General features: G+C 38.1%; 1 protein-coding gene across 3 annotated transcripts; it reads left to right on the forward strand.

Annotated features, from left to right (window-relative positions):
- Positions 1–33: 33 nt before the first annotated feature.
- POLR3G (RNA polymerase III subunit G) lies at positions 34–18,190 on the forward strand. 3 transcript variants are annotated; one of them, XM_039543734.1, is made up of 8 exons: positions 34–155; positions 274–402; positions 1,333–1,462; positions 6,198–6,260; positions 8,631–8,681; positions 12,828–12,898; positions 14,730–14,858; positions 17,320–18,190. In XM_039543734.1, exons 2-8 carry the CDS (start codon positions 283–285, stop codon positions 17,401–17,403), a joined length of 648 nt encoding a protein of 215 aa, XP_039399668.1. In that variant the 5' UTR covers positions 34–155; positions 274–282; the 3' UTR covers positions 17,404–18,190. The 3 variants fall into 3 exon arrangements, with proteins under 3 accessions (XP_039399668.1, XP_039399667.1, XP_039399669.1); XM_039543733.1 differs by lacking the exon at positions 17,320–18,190 and adding an exon at positions 15,643–16,495; XM_039543735.1 differs by lacking the exon at positions 17,320–18,190 and adding an exon at positions 15,643–16,495 and having other exon boundaries at positions 12,831–12,898.
- Positions 18,191–20,951: the final 2,761 nt, after the last annotated feature.

Below are 20,951 nucleotides of genomic sequence, written 5' to 3' on the forward strand. Positions count from 1 at the left end.
TAGCCGGGGGCGGGGCTGGCTGACACGTGTTCCCATCTCTTTTAAGTTCTCAGTTTTAAAACAGCCTCACAGTTTTGATTAAAAACGAAAAATGGAGTCTTGAGTCTTGATTTCTAGACAGAAGTATTTTTTCCCCAAGCTGGAGATCACAATTGGTACGAGTCTTGCAATTTAAAAATACCTTTTCTTAGTCCTTGACTTTTTTCCAATCTTAATTTTGGCTTTATTTTTTGTGATACAACTAGAATCTAACCAAGGGTGTAATATTTTTAGTAACTCCAAATGGCTGGGTCAGGGAAAGGAAGAGGACGTGCTGCGTTTACTTTCAACATCGAGGCTATTGGCTTTGCCAAAGGTGAAACGCTACCTGAAGTAGCATTCAAGCCCCCTCCACTGTTTCCTGTAAGTACAGAAGCTTAATTTTAAGAGCGTGTTGCATGTCTGTGTAATGTGCTTCATTTTCATATTCAGGTAATGAGGTTAAATGTGTGGAAAAAACTTAAACACTATCAATCAGTTTTGAAAGTAACTAGTCCATGTAATCATGTGCTCCCAGTGGTAGAAACCTCAACAGCAAAGACTATGTAGGCAGGATTCAGGTGTTTTACAATTGTCTGATGATACTATAAACAGTCTTGTCTATACTACAGCCTCACTGTTGCTATCACCAGTGCAGCTGCACTGTGAGAGGATTACAGATCCCATGTTCTCTAATGTAGACAAGGCCACAGTGGAAAGAGACTTTTTTTTTTATTCTTGACAACAGATTTGTTAAGTTGTATTAGACTGTCTATGAGGTAACTAACATAACTTTTTAAAAAGCAAAATAATCGGTCCACATTGTTCAGATTAATCATGTTTAGCACAGATCCAACTGTATTTTGGGAAGAGGTATTGCTGAAGTTGTTCTCTGATAGCAGCAAGGGGTTCAGAGCAGGTTAAGTCAGCCTGAGGCACTGCATTTGGAGGGATGGTGGGGGGTGGGATGGATGATGATTTGCACCTTGCTTCACTGATCTAAAGTCAGATGAATTAGAATTTTATGTTTTTTTAATAGTTAAGAAAATGTTTTAGATACTTGTTTTCTTCCTTTCCTAATAGAGATTTTCATGGATGGGTACATTACAAAGAAATAAATCTTTTTTTACAATTTAACTGAAAAATATGCTATATAAAGTTCTGAACATATTGTCAGAATGCAATACAACATATTTGCAAACTAGCATAATACATAATTGCACTCCTCTATAAGTAGCATTTTTTTCTGCAGCTTTTTGTTTTGTTGTATGTAATGGATATTAGCATAATAATGCACCTTAATAATTTACACAGCCAACAGATTTTAAGCCTGTGCCTCTGAAAATGGGAGAGGAAGAGGATTATATGTTGGCCTTAAAGCAAGAATTTAGAGCAAGTATGAAAAAAATGCCTTATTTTATGCAAAAAGAAGATGAAAATCAAGGTTTGTTCTGCATCAATGTAATTTTTAGAACAGCAAAATGTATTTGTGTATGAAAAATGTAATAATTAGCACTTTATATGTTCAATCTGTAGTACTGACACTGAATAGGGACAATGTAAACTTGAAAATTACATTTTGCGATGAAACTTTTGCACCTAGGAGAGTTACAAGTAATGCCTACATTTGCTGTAACTAAAAAGTAGTGTATGTGTTTGGGAGAAGTCTGTTCTTCTCAATTTGTTTTGTTGTGTATTTCACAATACTGTTTATTCAGTCAATTTCTTCCTTGCTGAAAATGCCCTTATAATCATTAACAGTGGAGCACAGAATCCTCTCTCTCTCTCTCTCTCTCTCTCTCTCTCTATATATATATATATATTTCTTTAAAGCCCAGGTTCTAATAAGGACCCTTTAAACTGTAGCCAGATTATTTTTAAATTTGTAAATAATCACTTAAAGGTTACTCTATCACAGCCCAAATTAGTCAGTGCTCCTTTGTAATCTTCACAACATCCCTTAAAGATAGGTAGATATGATAAGTAGTATTACAGATGGGAAAGCTGAAAAGGAGAAAGGTGAAGAGATTTACCAATGCTTGAATCAGTGGTGGACATAGAATTAGAAATCAGGAATTCCTGACTGCCAGCTTTATGCTTGTTTCAGCTAGACCATAGTATCTGCCCCCCCCCTTTTTTTTTAAACCTCTATAAAACTGCAATTTAATTTTGAAAATATTTGTTGTCTTTCTCAGTGTTCGCTGACATATTGTATTTGACATCCAATACATATGTTTTTATCTTTTCAGTAGTTTGTTGATTAGTGTTGTTTAAATCAAAGCTTCTATGTGTTTGTTTGAAAATTGCATTGGGGAAAACAAAGGACCCAAGTACCCCCCAGTTTCACTGCAGGAGTATCAAAAATCTAGCAATCACAGAAGGCTCTCATTATTCACAGTGGATTTTTTCTCTATTCAACCTTTTTTTGTCAATTCCACCATCTTTCTGTGAGCCTAGCCTGACTACCAGGCATGGTAAATGATGTTGGTTGCAGACTTTAAGGAACACAGAAATTACCCACTCAGTCAGACTGAAGGCCGATTTAGTTTAGTATCCTGTGTCTGATGGAGGCCACCAGACAAAGCTGTAAGAATCCTGCAGTAGCAGATGATCTAATCTGTTTCTCCTTACAGAAGTTAGCCCCATCAGCACACCTGACCCTGATTATCAAATACACAGTCATTAAGTAGTTAACTGGTGAAAGGAGTATTTCACTTCTTTTTTGTTTTCTTGGATTAAAATGATCAAATGCTCTTATGAAATGCTTTAAAATGGCAAAGATGGCAAAAGAAAGATGTGGGAGAGGATATTGCATCTTGGCAATATCACTCGTGGATAATATTTTTTTAGTATGATTTTTTTATTTTTTGTAATGTTAATATACATTTGAGCCTGTGGAATACATGATTTGAGCTGTTGGATTCAGGAACTTAATTTTAATTCTTGTTTATTTGGGATATGGTGGGCAATGATGTGTAAGAACTGGGGTAACATCTGTCAACTGAACTGAGAAGATATTACTAAAACACAAGTGTATTCTCTTGGCTGCTATTCATCATTACTATTAGTCATGCTGAAAAATATTGTCCAGCCTGCTTTCTCCTGAATTTAGTACATCCATATTAAAATGAATGATAACTTTTGAAATATTTTAATTAGCCAGAAGATGGGTGCCTTTACAAACTATGAAGGCCTGGTCTACAGCTAAAACTTAGGTCAACCTAACTAGGTTGCTCAGGGGTATGAAAAATGGTAGTTAAGCCAACCCAAACCCCATTGACCTACCTACCGCCTCTTGTCACTGTAGTAAGAGCATAAGAGCAGCTGTGCTGCTGCGTTTGGATTTGCCTAGTAGCTTTGGTTGGTTAAGATCAGTCACTGGTGCACACAGATTTTACTGCATTTATTAGCCAGGGTGGATAAAAATCATTAGTGTGTTTTTTGTTTGTTTGTTTTTAAATAAAAAACATCGGATTTTTTAAATTTAAATCGGATTTTTTTGATAAAATGCTTTTTGAGGGAAAAAAACCTATCTAAAGATGGTTTTAATTAAGATACATTATAACTCAAAGATATCTCAATGTGGAATAGGGATTATAAATTCTAATTCTGTAGTATGAGACAATATATTGACGTAATGTTTAAGAAACATTTTGTAAATGAGTTCCAATAGTTCATGGATTAGGGACCCAATCTTATGGGGTTCCACAGGCTTCTGTATAGATTTAGATTAATCTTTCTATCTACCCAATGGGACTCAGTGCTCAGTCTAGAAGATACCATCACAGCTGCTTAGTTTTGCAGTTCTCAAACTCTGGATTTGTGTCTCCAGAGGTAACATATATAGAGGTGAGAAATAACAGATCTCAACTCTGTTGTCCCTCTGCAAATTTGTGTACGCAGAGTCAATCCTTTACCTCTCTCTAAAAGTGAAAAGTTTCAGAAAGTTCAATGAATAGAAGATTGTTGGGTGCAGAATAGATCTGGACAAGGAGAAGAAGTCTGAAGATAAATGTGAGAAGTGAGGGATATATGCTTGTGTTTGTGTTTGCTGTCGAAGAAAAAAATCCAGAATATTTAATGTTGTTTTAGTTAAATAAAACAATTTAAATGTCTGCCTGGTGATGTTCTCCTCCTAATACAGCATGGCAAGAAAATCCTCCAAATATTAACGGTTAACCTGTTGAATTGGAGCTAGTTCACCTCCCAATGACTTCATAAATATCAGCTTCAGTTACCTTTGATAAATGAAATAACCAAACAATCATTAATTTTCTGATATAGCTGGAAAACTAATCTGAAAAGTTTTCAAAATACATCACTGTTTAAAAATGTAAACTGTGTGCCTTCTAAAAATGAAACCTACATCTATCTCTGAGTTGTGAAAAATATGTATTAAGGTTATAACAACCAACAAGAATGCACTTTTATGTAGAAAACCGTGATTTAAATCAAATCCACCCAGATGTTAACAGATGCAATAATGTTCTTCCATAATGAGCTTCATCTTGAAATCAAAGCCACTGGTTTTTCCTCCCCTGACATTGACAGTTCATACAAAAAATACCCAACACCAATTACTTTAGGTACCCCTTGAGGCCCCATCATTTTAAACATGAGCTTTTGTTCCACTATATTTGGCTCTTGTGATTGCATTTGCCCTGGTAACAGACTGGAAGCCCAAATGATGGGGAGTCATATATGTACAGACACTCCCTGGGTTATGCAAGACCTGGCTTATGCAAATTTGCACTTACAGAAAAAGTTCCATAAGCCAGAAACAGGATTTTTGAGTTTCGGAATTTTTTGCATAATGTACGGGTATACGTTTCTGACTTACGCAAAATTCGAGTTGAGCAAGGCTTTCTGGAATGGAACAATTGCATAAGTCAGGGGATGTCTGTAATTGATTTAGAATTTCATGTACTGTTACCTTTCCACCTCCCACCATCCTAATTTGTCTCATTATTTACTCTGTGCCTTGTGTAAATCTTAGACTCTGAGCTCTCTGGGGTGGTTTGTTAGTACAGTACCTAGTATACAAGGGGCAATCCCTTTTGGGGATCATTAGGCATTACTGTAGTAGAAATTAATTTTGTATTGAATGGGTATTTATTTTTTGTTTTGAGGCATTATGGTTTTTAGTAATAAAGAAGGACTAACAGTCAAGAATGCCGAAGTTCCAGTCCCAGGTGTTGTGGGGTTTTTTTGTTTTTTTGTTTTTTTACTGAGGGATGGCTTGTTTTTCATTATAATCTAAAGTTTGCATTTAAAATAACTCTTCATGTAGACATTCTTATTTCACTGAGTGCATTTTTTTTTAGTTAAATTTATGTTGCTTGGGAAAGGGATTAAGCCATACTGAAAAAAAGCCACATACCAGAATAAGATGTTGTCTGCACTAGACAGGGTTCATAGTATAAATATACCAGCAAACCTTCTTAATGGAGGCATAATTTAGATATAGCTTATACCAGTTCCCTGAATAAAATAAGTTATACTGGCAAAAGGACTTTTTTTGCTAGTATAACTGTGTTGACAGTAGCGCTTTTGCCAACGTAGCATACCTGTATACTAGATCAGTATAAATGGTAAAACTTTTCCATGCAGGCAAGGTCTAACTGACTAAATCCTCATCTACGCTGAGGCCTGGTCTTTACAAGGAAATTAGGTAAGTATTCAGGGGTGTGAAAAATCCACACCCTTGAGTGATGCTATTAAACTAACCTAACCCCCAGTGTAGATAGCGCTAGGTTGATGGGAGAATTGTCCCGCTGACTTAGCTACCCTCTCTCAGGAAGGTGGATTACCTACACCGATGGGAGAACCCACCCATCGGTGTACGTAGCGTCTTCACTGATGCACTACCATGGCGCAGTTGTGCTGCTGAAAAGTGTAGACAAGTCTTTATGCATGTTAGTAGTCCCATTGATTTAAAGGGAACTGCTCATAGTAGTACAGTTAAGCATGTTCATCATCAGCACAATGGAAAGTGCATCTGCATAAAAGGAAGGTGTGTGTGTGTATATATATATATATAATATATATAATATATATATATATAATATATATAATATATATTTGGATCAAGAGAAACATATAATACAGTGTTTGGATTGCCTTGGTTAATAGCATGTAAATGAAATAGAATTCAATAACTGCACATTTTTCTTACCTAGGAATTGAAAAATATAGTAAAAAGTACCTGCAGATGAGAAAAGAATCCATGGAATGGACCCCAGGTAATAATGTAAATTACAACAGTGAAATTCTGGGTGGATCTTGAATAATCTGCCAGTTTTCTTAAATGCCCAGTGTGACCAGAGTCCCAGGGGAGCCAACTGAGGTCACTCAATTAAGGTGAACTGCAAAGAATGGGGCAGGCAATCCCCAAAGCCGATGGATATTCCAATACTTGGATTTACCAAACCAGCACAAAACAGCTTCTATAATACCTCACTGGTTACCCAGAAGCCCCAACAACACAGTTCCCTCCAAGTAATCCAGCCTTAGGCCTCCTCCCAGACACACAAGTCAAATATGATGAGGATTACTGAAAATCTTATTCATCATAAAAAAGTTCTATCAATCCCAAAGGATCGGACACATTATCTTCCAGGATAATGAATATTCCAGATTTTACCCAAATATATGCTTACAGAGAATTCTTATTAACTAAACTACAATTTATTTTAAAAGAAAACAGCGAGAGTATTGGTTAAGAGATCAGTATACAGACCATGAGTCAGTCTTGAGATTCAGATTCATAGCAGAGATGGTGAGCTTTGTAGATGCAAAGAGTTCTTTCAGAAATAGTTCATAGGTCATAGGCCAATGTTTGTATTCAGGGTGGTCCAGTCAGGACTGGGATCTCAGTTTGTATGGCTCAGGCTTCCCCTGCATGAAGCCTCAAGCATATCTGAGATAAAAAGGATTGGGACCCGAACATCTTTATACAGTTTCAGGCTTTCTTGTGACTGCCTGTAGTCCTTTAGCGAACAATACGCATTCATGTGGACTATGAAGTGGACCCGTTTCCTAAGCATCACTGGTAATTATTCACACAGATTAACATAAGGCAATTGCCTGTTTTTTTTCCATCATTCACAGATGATTTGCTATATGTTTCAAAGAGAGATGAATACAATGATATCCTATGTTTACAGTTCATTTAAATGTTAAGATGTTCTCTTGATCTCTGAATTAACAGATTACAGCATAGACAGGGACTGTTTGATTACATTGTTGCTCTCTCTACCAATATATATGTAAAAACACAAACGTTATCTACCTATATGTTTTTACGGGTTAAATTTGAGTCATTTATCCTGCAGGACACTTAACACTTTCTGGTCATGCATCAGACCCCCAACGCAAGATTGATATGGAAGGGAGCTAATTAGAGCACCTGGATACACCTCAAGGATCTCCCAACCTTGACAAGGCATCAGCCACAAGATTCTCTTTCCTTTTTATATGAATTATGTCCATATCAAACTCTTGCAAGGCCTAACTCCAAAGGAGTAACCTAGAATTGGTTCCTTTTGCTTTGTGTAACCACACCAAGGGAGCATGATCATTGAACATGGTAAACTTCTTGTTATGCAAAGAGGGTTTGAGTTGCTTTACTGCTCACACAGTTCTTAGCATCGCATAGTATTGTTCAGTGGATGTCAGTTTTTTTGCTTAGATATGCAGTGGGATGCCTTTTACCCCCTTCCCCGTCCTGTATCGGCACAGCTCCCAAACCCCTCTGTAAGCACAGTTCTTCAAAGGGTTTTCTGTCAAGATCTTCATATGATCCTGGCTCACTCATTGTAACTGATTTTTAACCCTTAAACTCTCCAATATCAAAATTAATTTTTGATCCAAAAACCCAATTAATATGTGGTAATGTGTATCCAAGCCAGACTATGCCACTGTGACTGGAGTCCCAGGGGAGCCAACTGAGGTCACTCAATTAAAGTGAACTGCAAAGAATGGTCATGTGTCACACCCAGTTTCTCCATTTTAAAACAATGCCAGTCAAATGGCATTTGCAACCTTTCTAAATTGTGTATTCCTTGTGGAGGTGTAGACATGTTTTACCACTGCAAACTTGACAAACCTGTGTTTGAGCTGCCTGAAAAAATAAATCTGATTTTTTTTCCCCTCTATTTGCAACTCAGTGTCTCAGACTTGCATCACATTTTCCTCAAAATATTCAAGCTTGAGCTGAGGATTAACATGAGACATTTAATCAATGAAAATTTGTGGTATCAGTGACCTGAAGATTTAGGGTTTGCAATGGAAAGATCAGCTCAGCTTTATCTATATGTAAATTAAAGGTTATTAGATTCACTTATGTCTGAACTTCAGTTGCTTCTTTGGGGCAGAAACTCTTTTTTGTTATATGGGTCTGATTCTGTAAATAGGGCTAAACTTCAAGTACACAGCTAGTGTGTTGACTTCAGTGGGACTAGCTGCATACCAAAGATTTGAGCCTGTTTGCAGTATCAGAGTCTATATTTATATTGCACCAAGCACAATAGGACCCCAACCCTCATGGGGTCCTTTGGGTACTAATACAAATAAATAATAGTTCCTATATAGTAAAATTATTTCTTATGCAGATTGGCGAAGACTCCCAAGAGAGATGAAGCCAAGGAAAAAGACCAAAAAAGGTAGCTGATGTAGTTTTAAGGAGCATTCACAATACCTAGCAATTAGGTGTGAGAGAGACTATTGTTAGAGCTGATTGAAAATAAAACAGTGGTAATAATTTTTGAAACATTTTGATTAGGGTTTTTTTGGTGTTTTTTTTTTTAAACATTTGACTGGTCTATTTATTGTTTTATAGGATGCTTTCAGAACTACCAAAAAATTAAATTTTGATATTTTAAGAAAATAATAGTGAACTTATTGGAGCTGGTGTATTTGCATTTCCTGCTTTTCATGCCAATATGTCTTTGAATGCTGATGGGGTAACACTGAGTGATTTAAAAAATACTTGTATGCGTTTGCTGTTGCTTTCAGAAGTTTGCAAACATCTTTAACCACTGTTTTCCCATACTCCATGATTTGTTTTCCTGCTTGTGATTTGGTTGGCTCTTCTGTTTGTTTTAGTTTTTGTATGTGATTTAACGTAACTTCTGTTTTTCCCCATTTTTCCTTTTTTGTTTATTTTCAGCTCTCTTTGACAGAATTGTGAATTAGATCCTTCAACAGCAGTGTTAGATGGTATTGGTTGCTCTTAAAGAGAAAGGAGTTTAATTTTCACTACAAAATGTCATGAAATGTATTTATTTTTCAGTGTTCCCTAGTATGCATGACCATTATGTTGATTTTCTCTAGAGAACTATTGTTTTGTTGACGTAAAGAAACCCTTTGACTGGTACCTAGATGTCTGTTATGTATAATTATTTACTTTCATTACCTCTTGTCCGAGTCTTTAGTGTGTCATCTTTCAGTTCAAGGATAAAATAGAACACCAAAGCTTAAATGTGCAGTAGTCATGGAGACTGGCTCATCTGGAAGCTTTCTTCCTTTTGAGAGCCTCATTGAGAAGCATGGTACTAAAAGTAGAGTGCAAGCATTCTACTGGAAATTAAATTCTTATTGTCAAGATCGTCAGAGAAGAATAACCAGTATATAGCTATTGTTCAAAAGTGTAATTAGTGCTGTATTTATACAGACTTTGAGCCAGTAATTAGCTCTCCCAGATCCTAAGAAAATCAGCTGCTGGTTTGTTCCTTTGCTAGAGTGACATTAAATGATGGCCATAAACATTGGCTCAAAGTCACTGCCTGTTGAGACATATTTTTATTCATTTGATCTCACACCAAAAGTGACCATTTTTCTCTTTAATAGCAACAACAAAAATCAGTTGAACAGTTTAACTTCTGTGAGCATAAGAAAGATACAGATTCCTTTTTTTTTTAAACAGTACCAAAGTTAATATAGAATCCTTTCAGAAAACATACACTGCGGAGATTTGTAGAAAGGTGGCCACTAACGCATTAGTACATTACATCATCTTGGCATATTCTGAGAACAATAATCTAGATCAGTGGTTCTCAAACTTTTTAGCAGGACCCCCCTTTTTGATTTAAAACTTTTTCGCAGACCAACAAGCTGGCTTCTAATTTTCCTCTGCTCTGCCCCAGGCATCGCCCCCACTCCATCGCTTTCCCAAGGCCCCACTCCTGCTCCTCCTCTTCCTGCCCCCACTCCACCCCACCCTTCCTCTTCCCTGCCTCTTTTCACCCCACCCCCGAGCACGCCCTGTCCCCGCTCCCTCTCCCAGCTCCTCCTGCACGCCGCTGAACAGCTGTTCTGTGGCATGCAAAAGGCACTAGAACGGAGTGGGAGGGGTTGATTAGCAAGGGTGAAGGCCCCAGACATGACTCACGGATCCCTGGAATAAGGACCCCAGTTTGAGAACCATTGATCTAGATAACACATTATAATCAAGTCAAATGTGTGTGTTTTTAGAAGAAGGTGGTAGTTTTGGGTTGTTTGTTTTTCCCCTCTTAGCGCAAGTCAGTTTTTCTATCTTGGAATCCAACCCAACTTGCTTCGCCCATTCTAACTATATATGTTGCTAGGAGTGATTTTTACTTCTGGATAATGACATTGCCATGATTAAAGGGCAGTTGCACCTCTATTCCTTTTCTGGTCTGAGAGCACTCCGTCATGTTTTAGGCTTCATGCCTTTATCTCCCAGGGGTGGAATTCTGCAGTTCTGCCCCTCTGTGATCCTGCTCTTTGCTACATCATGATGTGTTTCAACCATGCGTACCCAGCAGGTGCAACTGTGTTTGGCATCTTTGGTTCTGCACTTCGAGAAACTGTGACCAGGTGTATGTAGTGACCAGTCGCCTTAGAACCAACATATTATTTATTTTAACAGAAAGAACAAAGCATTTAGAGAAAAAGGATTGTAAGATAATAATTTTACATGCCTAAAACCCTGCCATCCTGATGGTGACCTAGGCAGACCTAACTGCTTCAGACCCCGCAATGAGTGTCTGTGTCCACCTGGTTCTCCTGAACAAATCTTCTCCTCCTTCTCTCCCCCGTTTTCTCCCCCCCCCCCACAAGAACCAAAAAAAAACCCAACAACCCTCTCCTGAGAGTTTCTTTTTAAACTGCGATAGTCCTTTAGATTTTCTGGTTCCCAGGCCTTCTCCTTAGTGGCATTGTTTTTTAACAGCCCTCAAATGTTTTTGGAGAAGTGGCTTACCTTAAGCCATTCTGTTCCCTTCCTGTTTGCTTTCCTTATAGCCCTCTATAAAACTAAACCAGTATATTCAGAAACAAGCATCCTCATAATCATGTAAACATACAGTTAATAAATTTATTACATAGCAGCTCCACTTGCATCAAAGCTGTATTGTGTTGGATTGTAAGAGATATGCTAAAAATAATATTTCCTTGTTGCCACAGCATCCCTATCTAGATAAAATATTCAAGTGAGCATCAACACTGTCAACAACAAATGCTTCCTACATAATAGAATCTATATCTTTCTGTCAGTCTTTAGTCTTTTCTCAAAAGCTAGTCCAGATAAAACAAGATCCGGTTGTGTTCCAGTGTACTTGAAAAACCACACAGCCTCCAACACTTTATATAAGTTTCCTATCCTCATCATTCAATAAGTGAAGAGTAAGTCTTGTAATTCTAGGGAGGTTATGTTGTATTCTTTTTACAAGAAAAAGAGGTTGAATCCCTACTACAAATCTCCTCTCCTTTTCTACTATGGCACCATGACTGCCATCGCTATAATTTTGCAGTTTGGCTGTTGTAGGTTATCACATAAGAGGAATTAATGCTATATCCCCATTTGAGAAATCCTTGTCTAGTGGTTAATGCAGAGGACATGGGATCTAAAGATCTGAGTTCTATTCTTGGCTTTTCCATTGACATCCTAATTACTTTTGTATAGTCACATGGGACTTGACATTTTTGAAAATTAGGGCCTAAAGTGCTCGGTGTCTACATTGTCGTTCCAAAAATGGAGCTGCCTCTTAGGAGTCATTATTTTACAGTTATACTGTAGGCAAGGCCCTTCCATAGCCTGGTTTAAAACAAAGTCCACGTACCTACGTAGAATTAAAAGCTCTCTCCTTTGTGGGGTTTGGTTTTATTAACAAAGAATGAAATAAAGTAAAGGTCATCTCAAGCCTTTTTTACAGGCTTGGCCTAGGATTTATATGTCAAGATTGCTTAGCCAATGCCCTAGGCTATTTCTCCCTAAAGAGAGACATCTACTTCACTTATATCTATGTAACATGCAACCTGGAGTCAACAGAAGCTACTTAGCCCTTTCTCAGCTGGATCAACCACTGTTAAGATGGCAGGATGTTTGAAGGTGAGGACTACCAGTCTGCTACAAACATCTACTATGATCTCAAAGCTACATATGCTGAACAAGAATTAAAATGATATTCAGGGGATTTCTAATATATTTAAGATGATAGAAAATGACAATAATACATATTTTCTTCTGTACGTTCTTAACCACTTTGAATATATGTTTGAAAATTATTTGACTGAAGCGTAATATCATAATTTGGACAAATGCCTATTCAAAGCTGAGTTTCAGATCTGCCCTAATTAGGGAAAAGTGCAACATTTACATAAATTGGGCTATTGTAATTCAGTGCAGGGTAAAGGATTTGCAACTGTAAAGCAAGGATAGAGCACAGACATTACATTAATTTGCCATGAGAGATGTTAACAGTGTTGTAATATCTAATGGTCAGCAATGTGTATTATCTACGTAGGAATTAAGAAGGTACCTTAGGTAACTTATTATTTTACTTCAGCAGGTGGAAAAACGAAAAAAGCAAAAGTTGCCACACCCAAAAGTAATGTGGATGTGTTGAAAAAAATTGAGGTATGACCTACTTGATGCAAAAGATGCAGTTTCTCTGTATAGCCTCTGTTATGCAATCAGGCTTACTCCCGAGGGAACTCTGGACCAAAATATTAAAAATGCTGTGCACAATATTTTAAAATACTGCATGTTTTGTCTGTCAAAACACTCTGGTTTCAATTATTTAGGTAATTTATTTAAACTACACCACAATGGATGGAGATTGGGAGTAGGGAGCATTGGAGGAAATCCCCAAGCCCCTTGCCTAATAGTAATGTAGTTAGGTTTGATCCTTTATTTCTAGTTAATAGTCAACAGATAGATGCAGCCATATGCTCAGTGTTACATCATAGGCAACTGAAGAGCAAGTGAAGCTGGGGAATCAAATTCACAATTTATATTGACTTCTGACCATCTCCAGAAAGGTCAGTAGTAAACAGTTCATGGAGCAAATTTTTATAGGAAATTTTTTCAGTCCAAAATTTAGATCATAAGCATTTATAAGCCATATTGTCCTTTACACCACTCTGGCAATATAAAGGAGCCTTAAAACTTGTACACCTCTTTTATACTCCTGGGGGGAATTCACAGGACAATGGCAACAATTCACTAAGCAGGCAGGCTGCTACATTCCGCTCTGCCTGAGTGGAGAGAGCCTGCCCCATGCCTACCTCCTCAGAAACACCCCAAAGCCCTGCCCCTCCACACCAAGCATGCCACAATAGCGAGCAAGAGGGACAGTGTGCCACTCTCACATGCATGACTGGCCAGACCCAGACCCCCTCCCAGCGGTGATTTACATCTCTACTGCTCCAGGTACCTGAACTGACCTGCCTGCACTGCTGGGGAGAGGTGTCTGTCCGCTCTTTTGGCTTCCCTTTGCTTCCTCATCAGAAGTCACTTTTCTGCAGGGAAACAAAGAAATCTGCGGGGGACATAAATTCTATGTATGTGCAGTGACACAGAATTCCCCCAGGAGTAAAGCTGCAGGAAGAGAATTCAATAGCGGTTACATCTCAATCATCCTACATTGGGTGGGACATCTCACACTTTAGCCATTTCTCTGGCCTTGCTTTGCCTTGCTGACACATGACTGTATGGTGTCTGAAGAGATGGGATGAGGACTGTCTCTGTCACCAAACTTTGTGGTGATTCCCCTCTATACAGTGCTGCTTTTTGGTCCTTTGAACAAGATGTCTGGCTGTTCATTCTCACTGGGAGGGGATGTGTCTTAATTGAACAAAAGGGTTCTCTGAAGAGACAACAAGAGAACTTGGTTGAAGTGCCTTCCCCAAAGGGGAGGAGAGGTGTATCAGTGCCCTCTCAACCTACCAATGTTGCAAATAAACCCATATGGTGAGTTGAGAAGAGAAGGAGTGTGGAGGGGACACAATGGCTGGGCAAATTGGGAGGAAATTTTGACGATAATTGTCGAAGTATGTGTTGAACACAATGGTATTAAGAGGTTGAGAAGCAGAGTTGCTGTGTGTTTTTGTCTGATTTAGTACATAAGCACATTGGAGCAGATGTTATGTGGTGTTCTTTGTCTTATAAAGCACCATGTATGCTGGCACAGATAATTACCACTTTACCCTATGATAACAGGGAAGGGAACTCAGTACTGGAGTACTGCACCAAATGTGCTAAAAACATAATGGCTAGTATTTGGTCTAATAAGTCCTAGGAAAATCCTGGCACTTAGTTAAGCAACATGATTGCCTGTTATTTCTACACCATTGTTTGGTTAGTTGCTTTATTATTAGTTTCAATACAACAAAACTAAACTCTGCATTTTGATAGCATGGAGGATATGTTGTTGCTAGATTCCTTAACATGTTCTAACTTGTGACAGGAGTTGGAAAAGAAAGGTGATGAAGAAAAATCTGATGAGGAAAAGGAGAAAGAAAAAGACAAAGAGGGTGAAGAAGAAGAAGAAGAAGTAGCAAATGAACAAGAATATGATGAAGAGGAACACGAAGAGGTACAGGTTCCTTTTCCAGCTCTAACAAAACAGACCCTATTTGTTAGAGGTAAATATGATGATAGGAATGATGACTGAAACCAAGTGTACCAACAAAGGTATTAGCTGTTCTGCATTAGAGGAAAAGTTGATATGAGAGAGGCACTATTACGTGAACAAGCTGCACATTATGCTGCTTAGTGCTGTGATTGATTTTAATAGGTTCTGTTAGATATGTTAGTATCACCAAAATATTGCAAAATCTTGTTTCAGCAGTTAGGAGTGAGTCCTGTCACTAACAGTCGATGTCATTATTTATCTGTATCACTGATAAAGTGCTGCAAGTTTATAGTGATACTTTTACAGAGACCTAAGACAGTTTTTCGTGACATGCTTGTCTTAGTTCCCCAATATTATGGTGGCTGTTGGCATCTGAAAACAACAGAAGATTTAAAAAAAAAAAAAACAAGCTCGAGATTGTATCTCAGGCTGCATTGGCGTGTGACCAAATGGCTCATTGCCTTAGGTAACTGTAGCTCCTCCAAGAAAGAAAGTGTTAGAGGCACCATGGGTGTGTCCATGTATAGACAATCAAACTTTAAACATCCCAAAATGTAGGTCTTTTCCTTTCTCATCAAACTTGGAAAGGAGGATATACCCCTGCATATTCTTCTTTCAAAATCCTACTGTATTCTCCTTATTAGCATTATGAGGCAATGTGCCTTGTTTAATAATGGTGCATTTAATTGTCTCATCTACATCAGTAGTAACAAAGTATTTTGATCTATAATGTATTTTCATTTAGGAAAACGACTACATTGCTTCATATTTTGAAGATGGCGATGACTTTGGTGCTGGCAGTGATGACAATATGGATGAAGCAACCTATTAGTTATTTGTATTAGATTGTGTCCTACCCTGGCCTTCTAATACATCCACTAAACCATTTGGACCCAGTTGTAGGTGGGCTGAGCACTCACAACTCTTGATGCGGCTAATTGGAGTTGGAGTGCTGAGTTCACCCTCAGATGAAAGGGCATTTTTTTTTCTGATTTATTTAACGGGGTTGAAAAATGGGAGACCTAGCTGCCATATTCTGTTCTTCCAAAATGCTTTGGAGACAGGTGTTTATCACTGCAAGGTTCTCTAGAACTCGTGGTTCTATAGAGTACTATATATGCCTTTGTATTGCCTCTGCTGCACTGGAAAAGAATATGCATTTTGACTGAATTGTGCCTAAGCATTTGCACTTCTCTCCATTCTATGCATGGGTGGAGTCAAATCCTGTTCCGGATTTGAAGTCATACTTCAGAGGATACTAAAGTCAGTAGAAAAACTTGTATTGACTTAAGTGAACCAGGATTTGGTCCTTTCTGAACACAAGCTGTTCCTACTTAGCTGCTGACTTTCTAAAGGAATTTATAATAATTTCTGTAATCAGGGGATTGAAATATAACTCAACACTGAGCACTTTCATGAACAAAGTAGCCTAAAAGTACTTTGGTACTGTGGACTAACAAGGTAAGGAGATAATTTTGAAAGGCTCTTGCATTCTGATCAACAGACTTTCATAATTCAGCACTTCGACCAATAGGGAGCATCTTTCAAATCAGTGCTTGCTGGGTGTAAGGAGACTTAATAAATGAGATTAGATTGTGTTTTATGAATTACTTTTTGCTGGAAGTGAGGTCTGGGGCTAATTAGTAGCTTCATTTAGAGAGGGTTTGTGGCTGAGGTTTGAGCATGGGAGTGGGAAACCAGGAAATTCTGATTTCTAGGTTTGGCTCTTCTCTGTGGCCTTGGACAAGTCCCTTAACATATCTGCATCAGTTTCCCCAGCTGTTAAATGGGGGAAAATACTACTTCCTACCTCATAGTACTATTGAGAGTCGATGTTCGTAAAAATACCTGCTATGTAAATCTGAAATAGTTTTTATTTAATTTACTTTCCAGCACAGCCAAAAAATCAGATAGTAAAAGAAAGGTACATATAATAGAAGAGTAATATGCTACGGTAAACTGTGAAGGTGGTGAAAACAATACCATGAATTCTATAAATATTCTGTATTTGAGGATGAATATGTTGTGACTCTAATCTTTCCATTACAGTAATCCTAGGAGTTATTTGTAACAATAGTTGGTAGGTACAACATTTGAAAATGTTGTATCACTAATATTTTTTTGTGTTCCTAAGCAACTTAATAGGTCTAATTTTTTAAAAACTGTTATGTTTTGCTTAAATTCACTCAAAATGAATAGAAAGCACTGGATCCTAAAATCTCAGCATCAGCTGAAACTGTCACTGTTTCAGTTATGGCCTTTGATGCCTTTTTGAAGTAGCCACAGGAGCTGCCTTCATAAAAGGAGAAGCATGTGGTTTTATAGAATAGGCTGTAAATTTCCTTTCTGCCAATCTTCAAGGAAATGTAAAGCTTATTCTTATTGTTTTTTGTTTCCTTCATGCTTCTGTTTTTCTCTGAAGTACTCCCAGCTGGACTCACAACTACTCTCAAAGATGGAGATGCTGAGGATAACTCTAAAGCAAAATCAACAGAAACCATTTTAGCTGACTTGAGGATTGGGGGGGGGGGGAAGCAGGTTTCAGATTTTTTTAATTTAATTTAAAATTTAATAAAAATGAATGAAAAGTTGAAAATAAACTTTTTCCTCTATAATTATTAATCTGGGAAATGTCACTAAAAGGCTCTAACCTATGCTTTTGTTGTCCCTCTGCACAAATTGGAACCTGTGTTAGCTGATCATATTGGTCCTCTTTCTTTTCGCTCTTTAGCTTTTGAGAACTAAAATGTGTTCTCATCCAGTGAGAAACTGGTTATTACTTTAAAAAAATAATCTTGTAAGCTTTTAAAGTTTGTTTCTTGATGGCTGAGGCACACATTTGCCAAACAATACTTTACCTCAGTGCTAACTCTGAAACAATAGAGAGATAAAATCTAGAAAAAACTATTTACCTGTATTAATAGTTGTGTAATTTAGGGCACGGCTGTATTTTTTTTCTTGTGTTAATTAAAATGCTCTGATAAACAAAATGTGAAGCAATTCCAAAGGATGAGACAACTAAATACAATGCAGAGCACACCTGAAATGTATATTTTAAACTTGATTATTTTTAAATATTAAATTGCTATGTAGGAAAATATAGCAACAATGTATAACAACTTATTTCTGTATTATTAAATACTATGCTGTATGGCAACAGAAATTTACTCTGGTCATTAATTAGGACTTTGTATTGAAGTTAATTTTCTTATAACTAATAATGAAGAGTTGAGGACTAAAGTTTGTGAGTTTTAAAAATTTTTATAGTATGGTCTGCACCCAAACTGCATTTATGCGAATAGGCTGCCTCTATATGGCCAGGGCCTGTCCAGTTATTTCTCTACCCATCCTTGCATGTGGGCTCCTGCACCAACTCAGGAAGAGAGAAGCTGAGCAGATGCCATAATAAAGTCACCATCTTTGGAACACTCCAGAGGTTCTGCAGCTGATCCTAATAAACTAGAGAAATACAACCTGGATAGAGCTACTATAATGCGGGTGCATATCTAGGTGGAAAACTGTTCCTAGAGAATAATTATCAATGGTTCACAATCAAGCTGGATGGGCATATTGAGTGGAGTCCCATAGGGATCACTTCTGGGTTTGGTTCTGTTCAATATCTTCATCAGTGATTTAGATAATGGCACAGAGCAGGGGTCCTAACGTGGTGCCCGCAGGCACCATGGCGCCTGCGGGGGCATCTAAATGCTCCCGCATCCTGGCCGGCGGTGGAGCATCTGCCGAAATGCCGCCGAATTTCTGCGGCGACACCTCTTGATGACACCGCTTGGCGGCGCCAAGCGCCATCACCAAGAGGCGTCGCCACCGAATTTCAGCAGCATTTCAGCGGCGACGCCTCTAGATGACGTCGCTTGTAGGCGGCAAGCGATGTCATCCGAGAGGTGTCGCCGCCAAAATGCCGCTGAAATTTGGCGGCATTTCAGCGGATGCTCCACCGCCACAATGGTCCTTCGTCTGGTGCCTGCCAGACAAAAAGGTTGGGGACCACTGGCATAGAGAGTACACTTAAAGTTTGTGGATGATACCAAGCTGGGAGGGGTTGCAAGTGCTTTGGAGGATAGGATTAAAATTCAAAATGATCTTGAGAAATGGTCTGAAGTAAAGAGGATGAAATTCAATAAAGACATGCAAAATACTCTTCTTACAAAGGAACAATCAGTTATACACATACAAAATAGGAAATGACTGCCTGGGAAGGAGTACTCCACAAAGGGATCTCGGGGTCAGAGTGGATCACAACCTGAATATGAGTGAACAGTGTAACACAGTTAGTGTGAGCAGACAGCAAGTCTGAAAAATTGGGACGGAGTGGGGGGTAATAGGAGCCCATATAAAAAAAGCCCCAAATATCAGCACTGTCCCTATAAAATTGGGACATCTGGTCACCCTAAACACAGTTGTAAAAAAAGCAAACATCATTCTGGAATGTATTAGCAGGAGTGTTGTAAGCAAGACATGAGAAGTAATTCTTCTGCTGATTAGGCCTCAACTAGAGTAGCGTGTCTAGTTTGGGGTGCCACATTTCAGGAAAGATGTGAACAAACTGGAGAAAGTCCAGAGAATAGAAAAATGACCTATGAGGGAAGATTGAAAAAAATTGGGTTTGTGTAGTCTGGAGAAGAGAAGACTGAGAGGGGACATAATTTTCAAATACATAAAAGGTTGTTACAAAGAGGAAGGAGAAAAATTGCTCCTGTTAACCTCTGAGGATAGGATAAGAAACAATTGGCTTAAATTGCAGCAAAGGTGGTTTAGGTTGGACATTAGGAAAAACTTCCTGTCAGGGTGAGTAAGCACTGGAATAAATTGCCAAGGGAGGTTGTGGAATCTGTATCATTGGAGGGTTTTTTTTGGTTTTTTTTTTTTAAGAGCAGGTTAGACAAACACTGTTAGGGATGGTCTAGAGCAGTGGTTCTTAATCTTTACTGGAGCCTGCACCCCTTTTTGTTCTCAAAATATGTTCTCGTACCCCTTATCAAAAATCATTGAAGTAGGTCAGTTCTTTAAACCTAGATGTATCATAACTATATATAAACATATGCCACATCATCATTGGCGCATGCATCAAGAAATACCCCCGTACACTGTATTTTATAGTGAAATAATTTCACTACAATTAGCTTAAAAACTTGAAAATGTTTTTGTTTGTATATTACAGTAATTGTTAAAAATGTATGTTAATACATAGGTTTGATTAAACTAAGTTGTACTTATGTGCCTGTGCTTAATTTTTCTAAAAAAATCTGGCATGTCTCACACCCCCAGAAAGGGCATCTCATACCCCTAGAGCATGCATGCACCCCAAGTTAAAAACCACTAGTTTAGATAATACTTAGTCGTGCTGTGAGTGCAGGGGACTGGACTAGATGACCTCTCAAGATCCCTTCCAGCCCTATTATTCTGTTAAGGTAGATTTATGAAACCATTATGCCAGGAACTACTACTTCCTTAGGTGAAATGTGAAAAAAGTAAGGTAGGATTTTATCAAATGCAGTCAAAGATCACAGAATAAGGAAATAGTGAGATACAGTGTAATCAGAAGAGAGTATACAAATATAATGGGCGAGACAAACCCCAAGAAACCACCTTATTTCATTGTCCAACACAAGGCAGTAAGATTTAACATGTTCAGAAATGACTTTCCACCAAAAAAAATATGATTAGTCAAGAGAAAGCAGAGAATGGCTTCAAGAGGCAGCAGCTGAGCTTCTTCGGCTCTCTTCTGATGTTTGGGACATCAATTCATACTTGTCCAGATAACCCTTTCTGCAGGTAGGTTCCCCCATTTCCATGGACAGTTAAGAACAGAAGGGACCATTATGATTTAGTCTGATCTTCTGCATCAACCATGGAATCTAATCCACTAATTACCAGATCAAGCTCATAACTTTTGTTTGAGCTGTCACGTATCTTCTAAAAAGATAGTCTTGATTTATAGACTTTAGCTGAACCCAGCTCAGGGTAAGTTGTCTTGTTCTTGGAGTTTTCAGTACCAGGAGCAGAATAAAAGGGTATTTGAGGGTCTGAGTGTAC

Source organism: Mauremys reevesii, linkage group 6 (assembly GCF_016161935.1).
Source record: "Mauremys reevesii isolate NIE-2019 linkage group 6, ASM1616193v1, whole genome shotgun sequence".
Classification (NCBI taxonomy): Eukaryota; Metazoa; Chordata; order Testudines; family Geoemydidae; genus Mauremys; species Mauremys reevesii.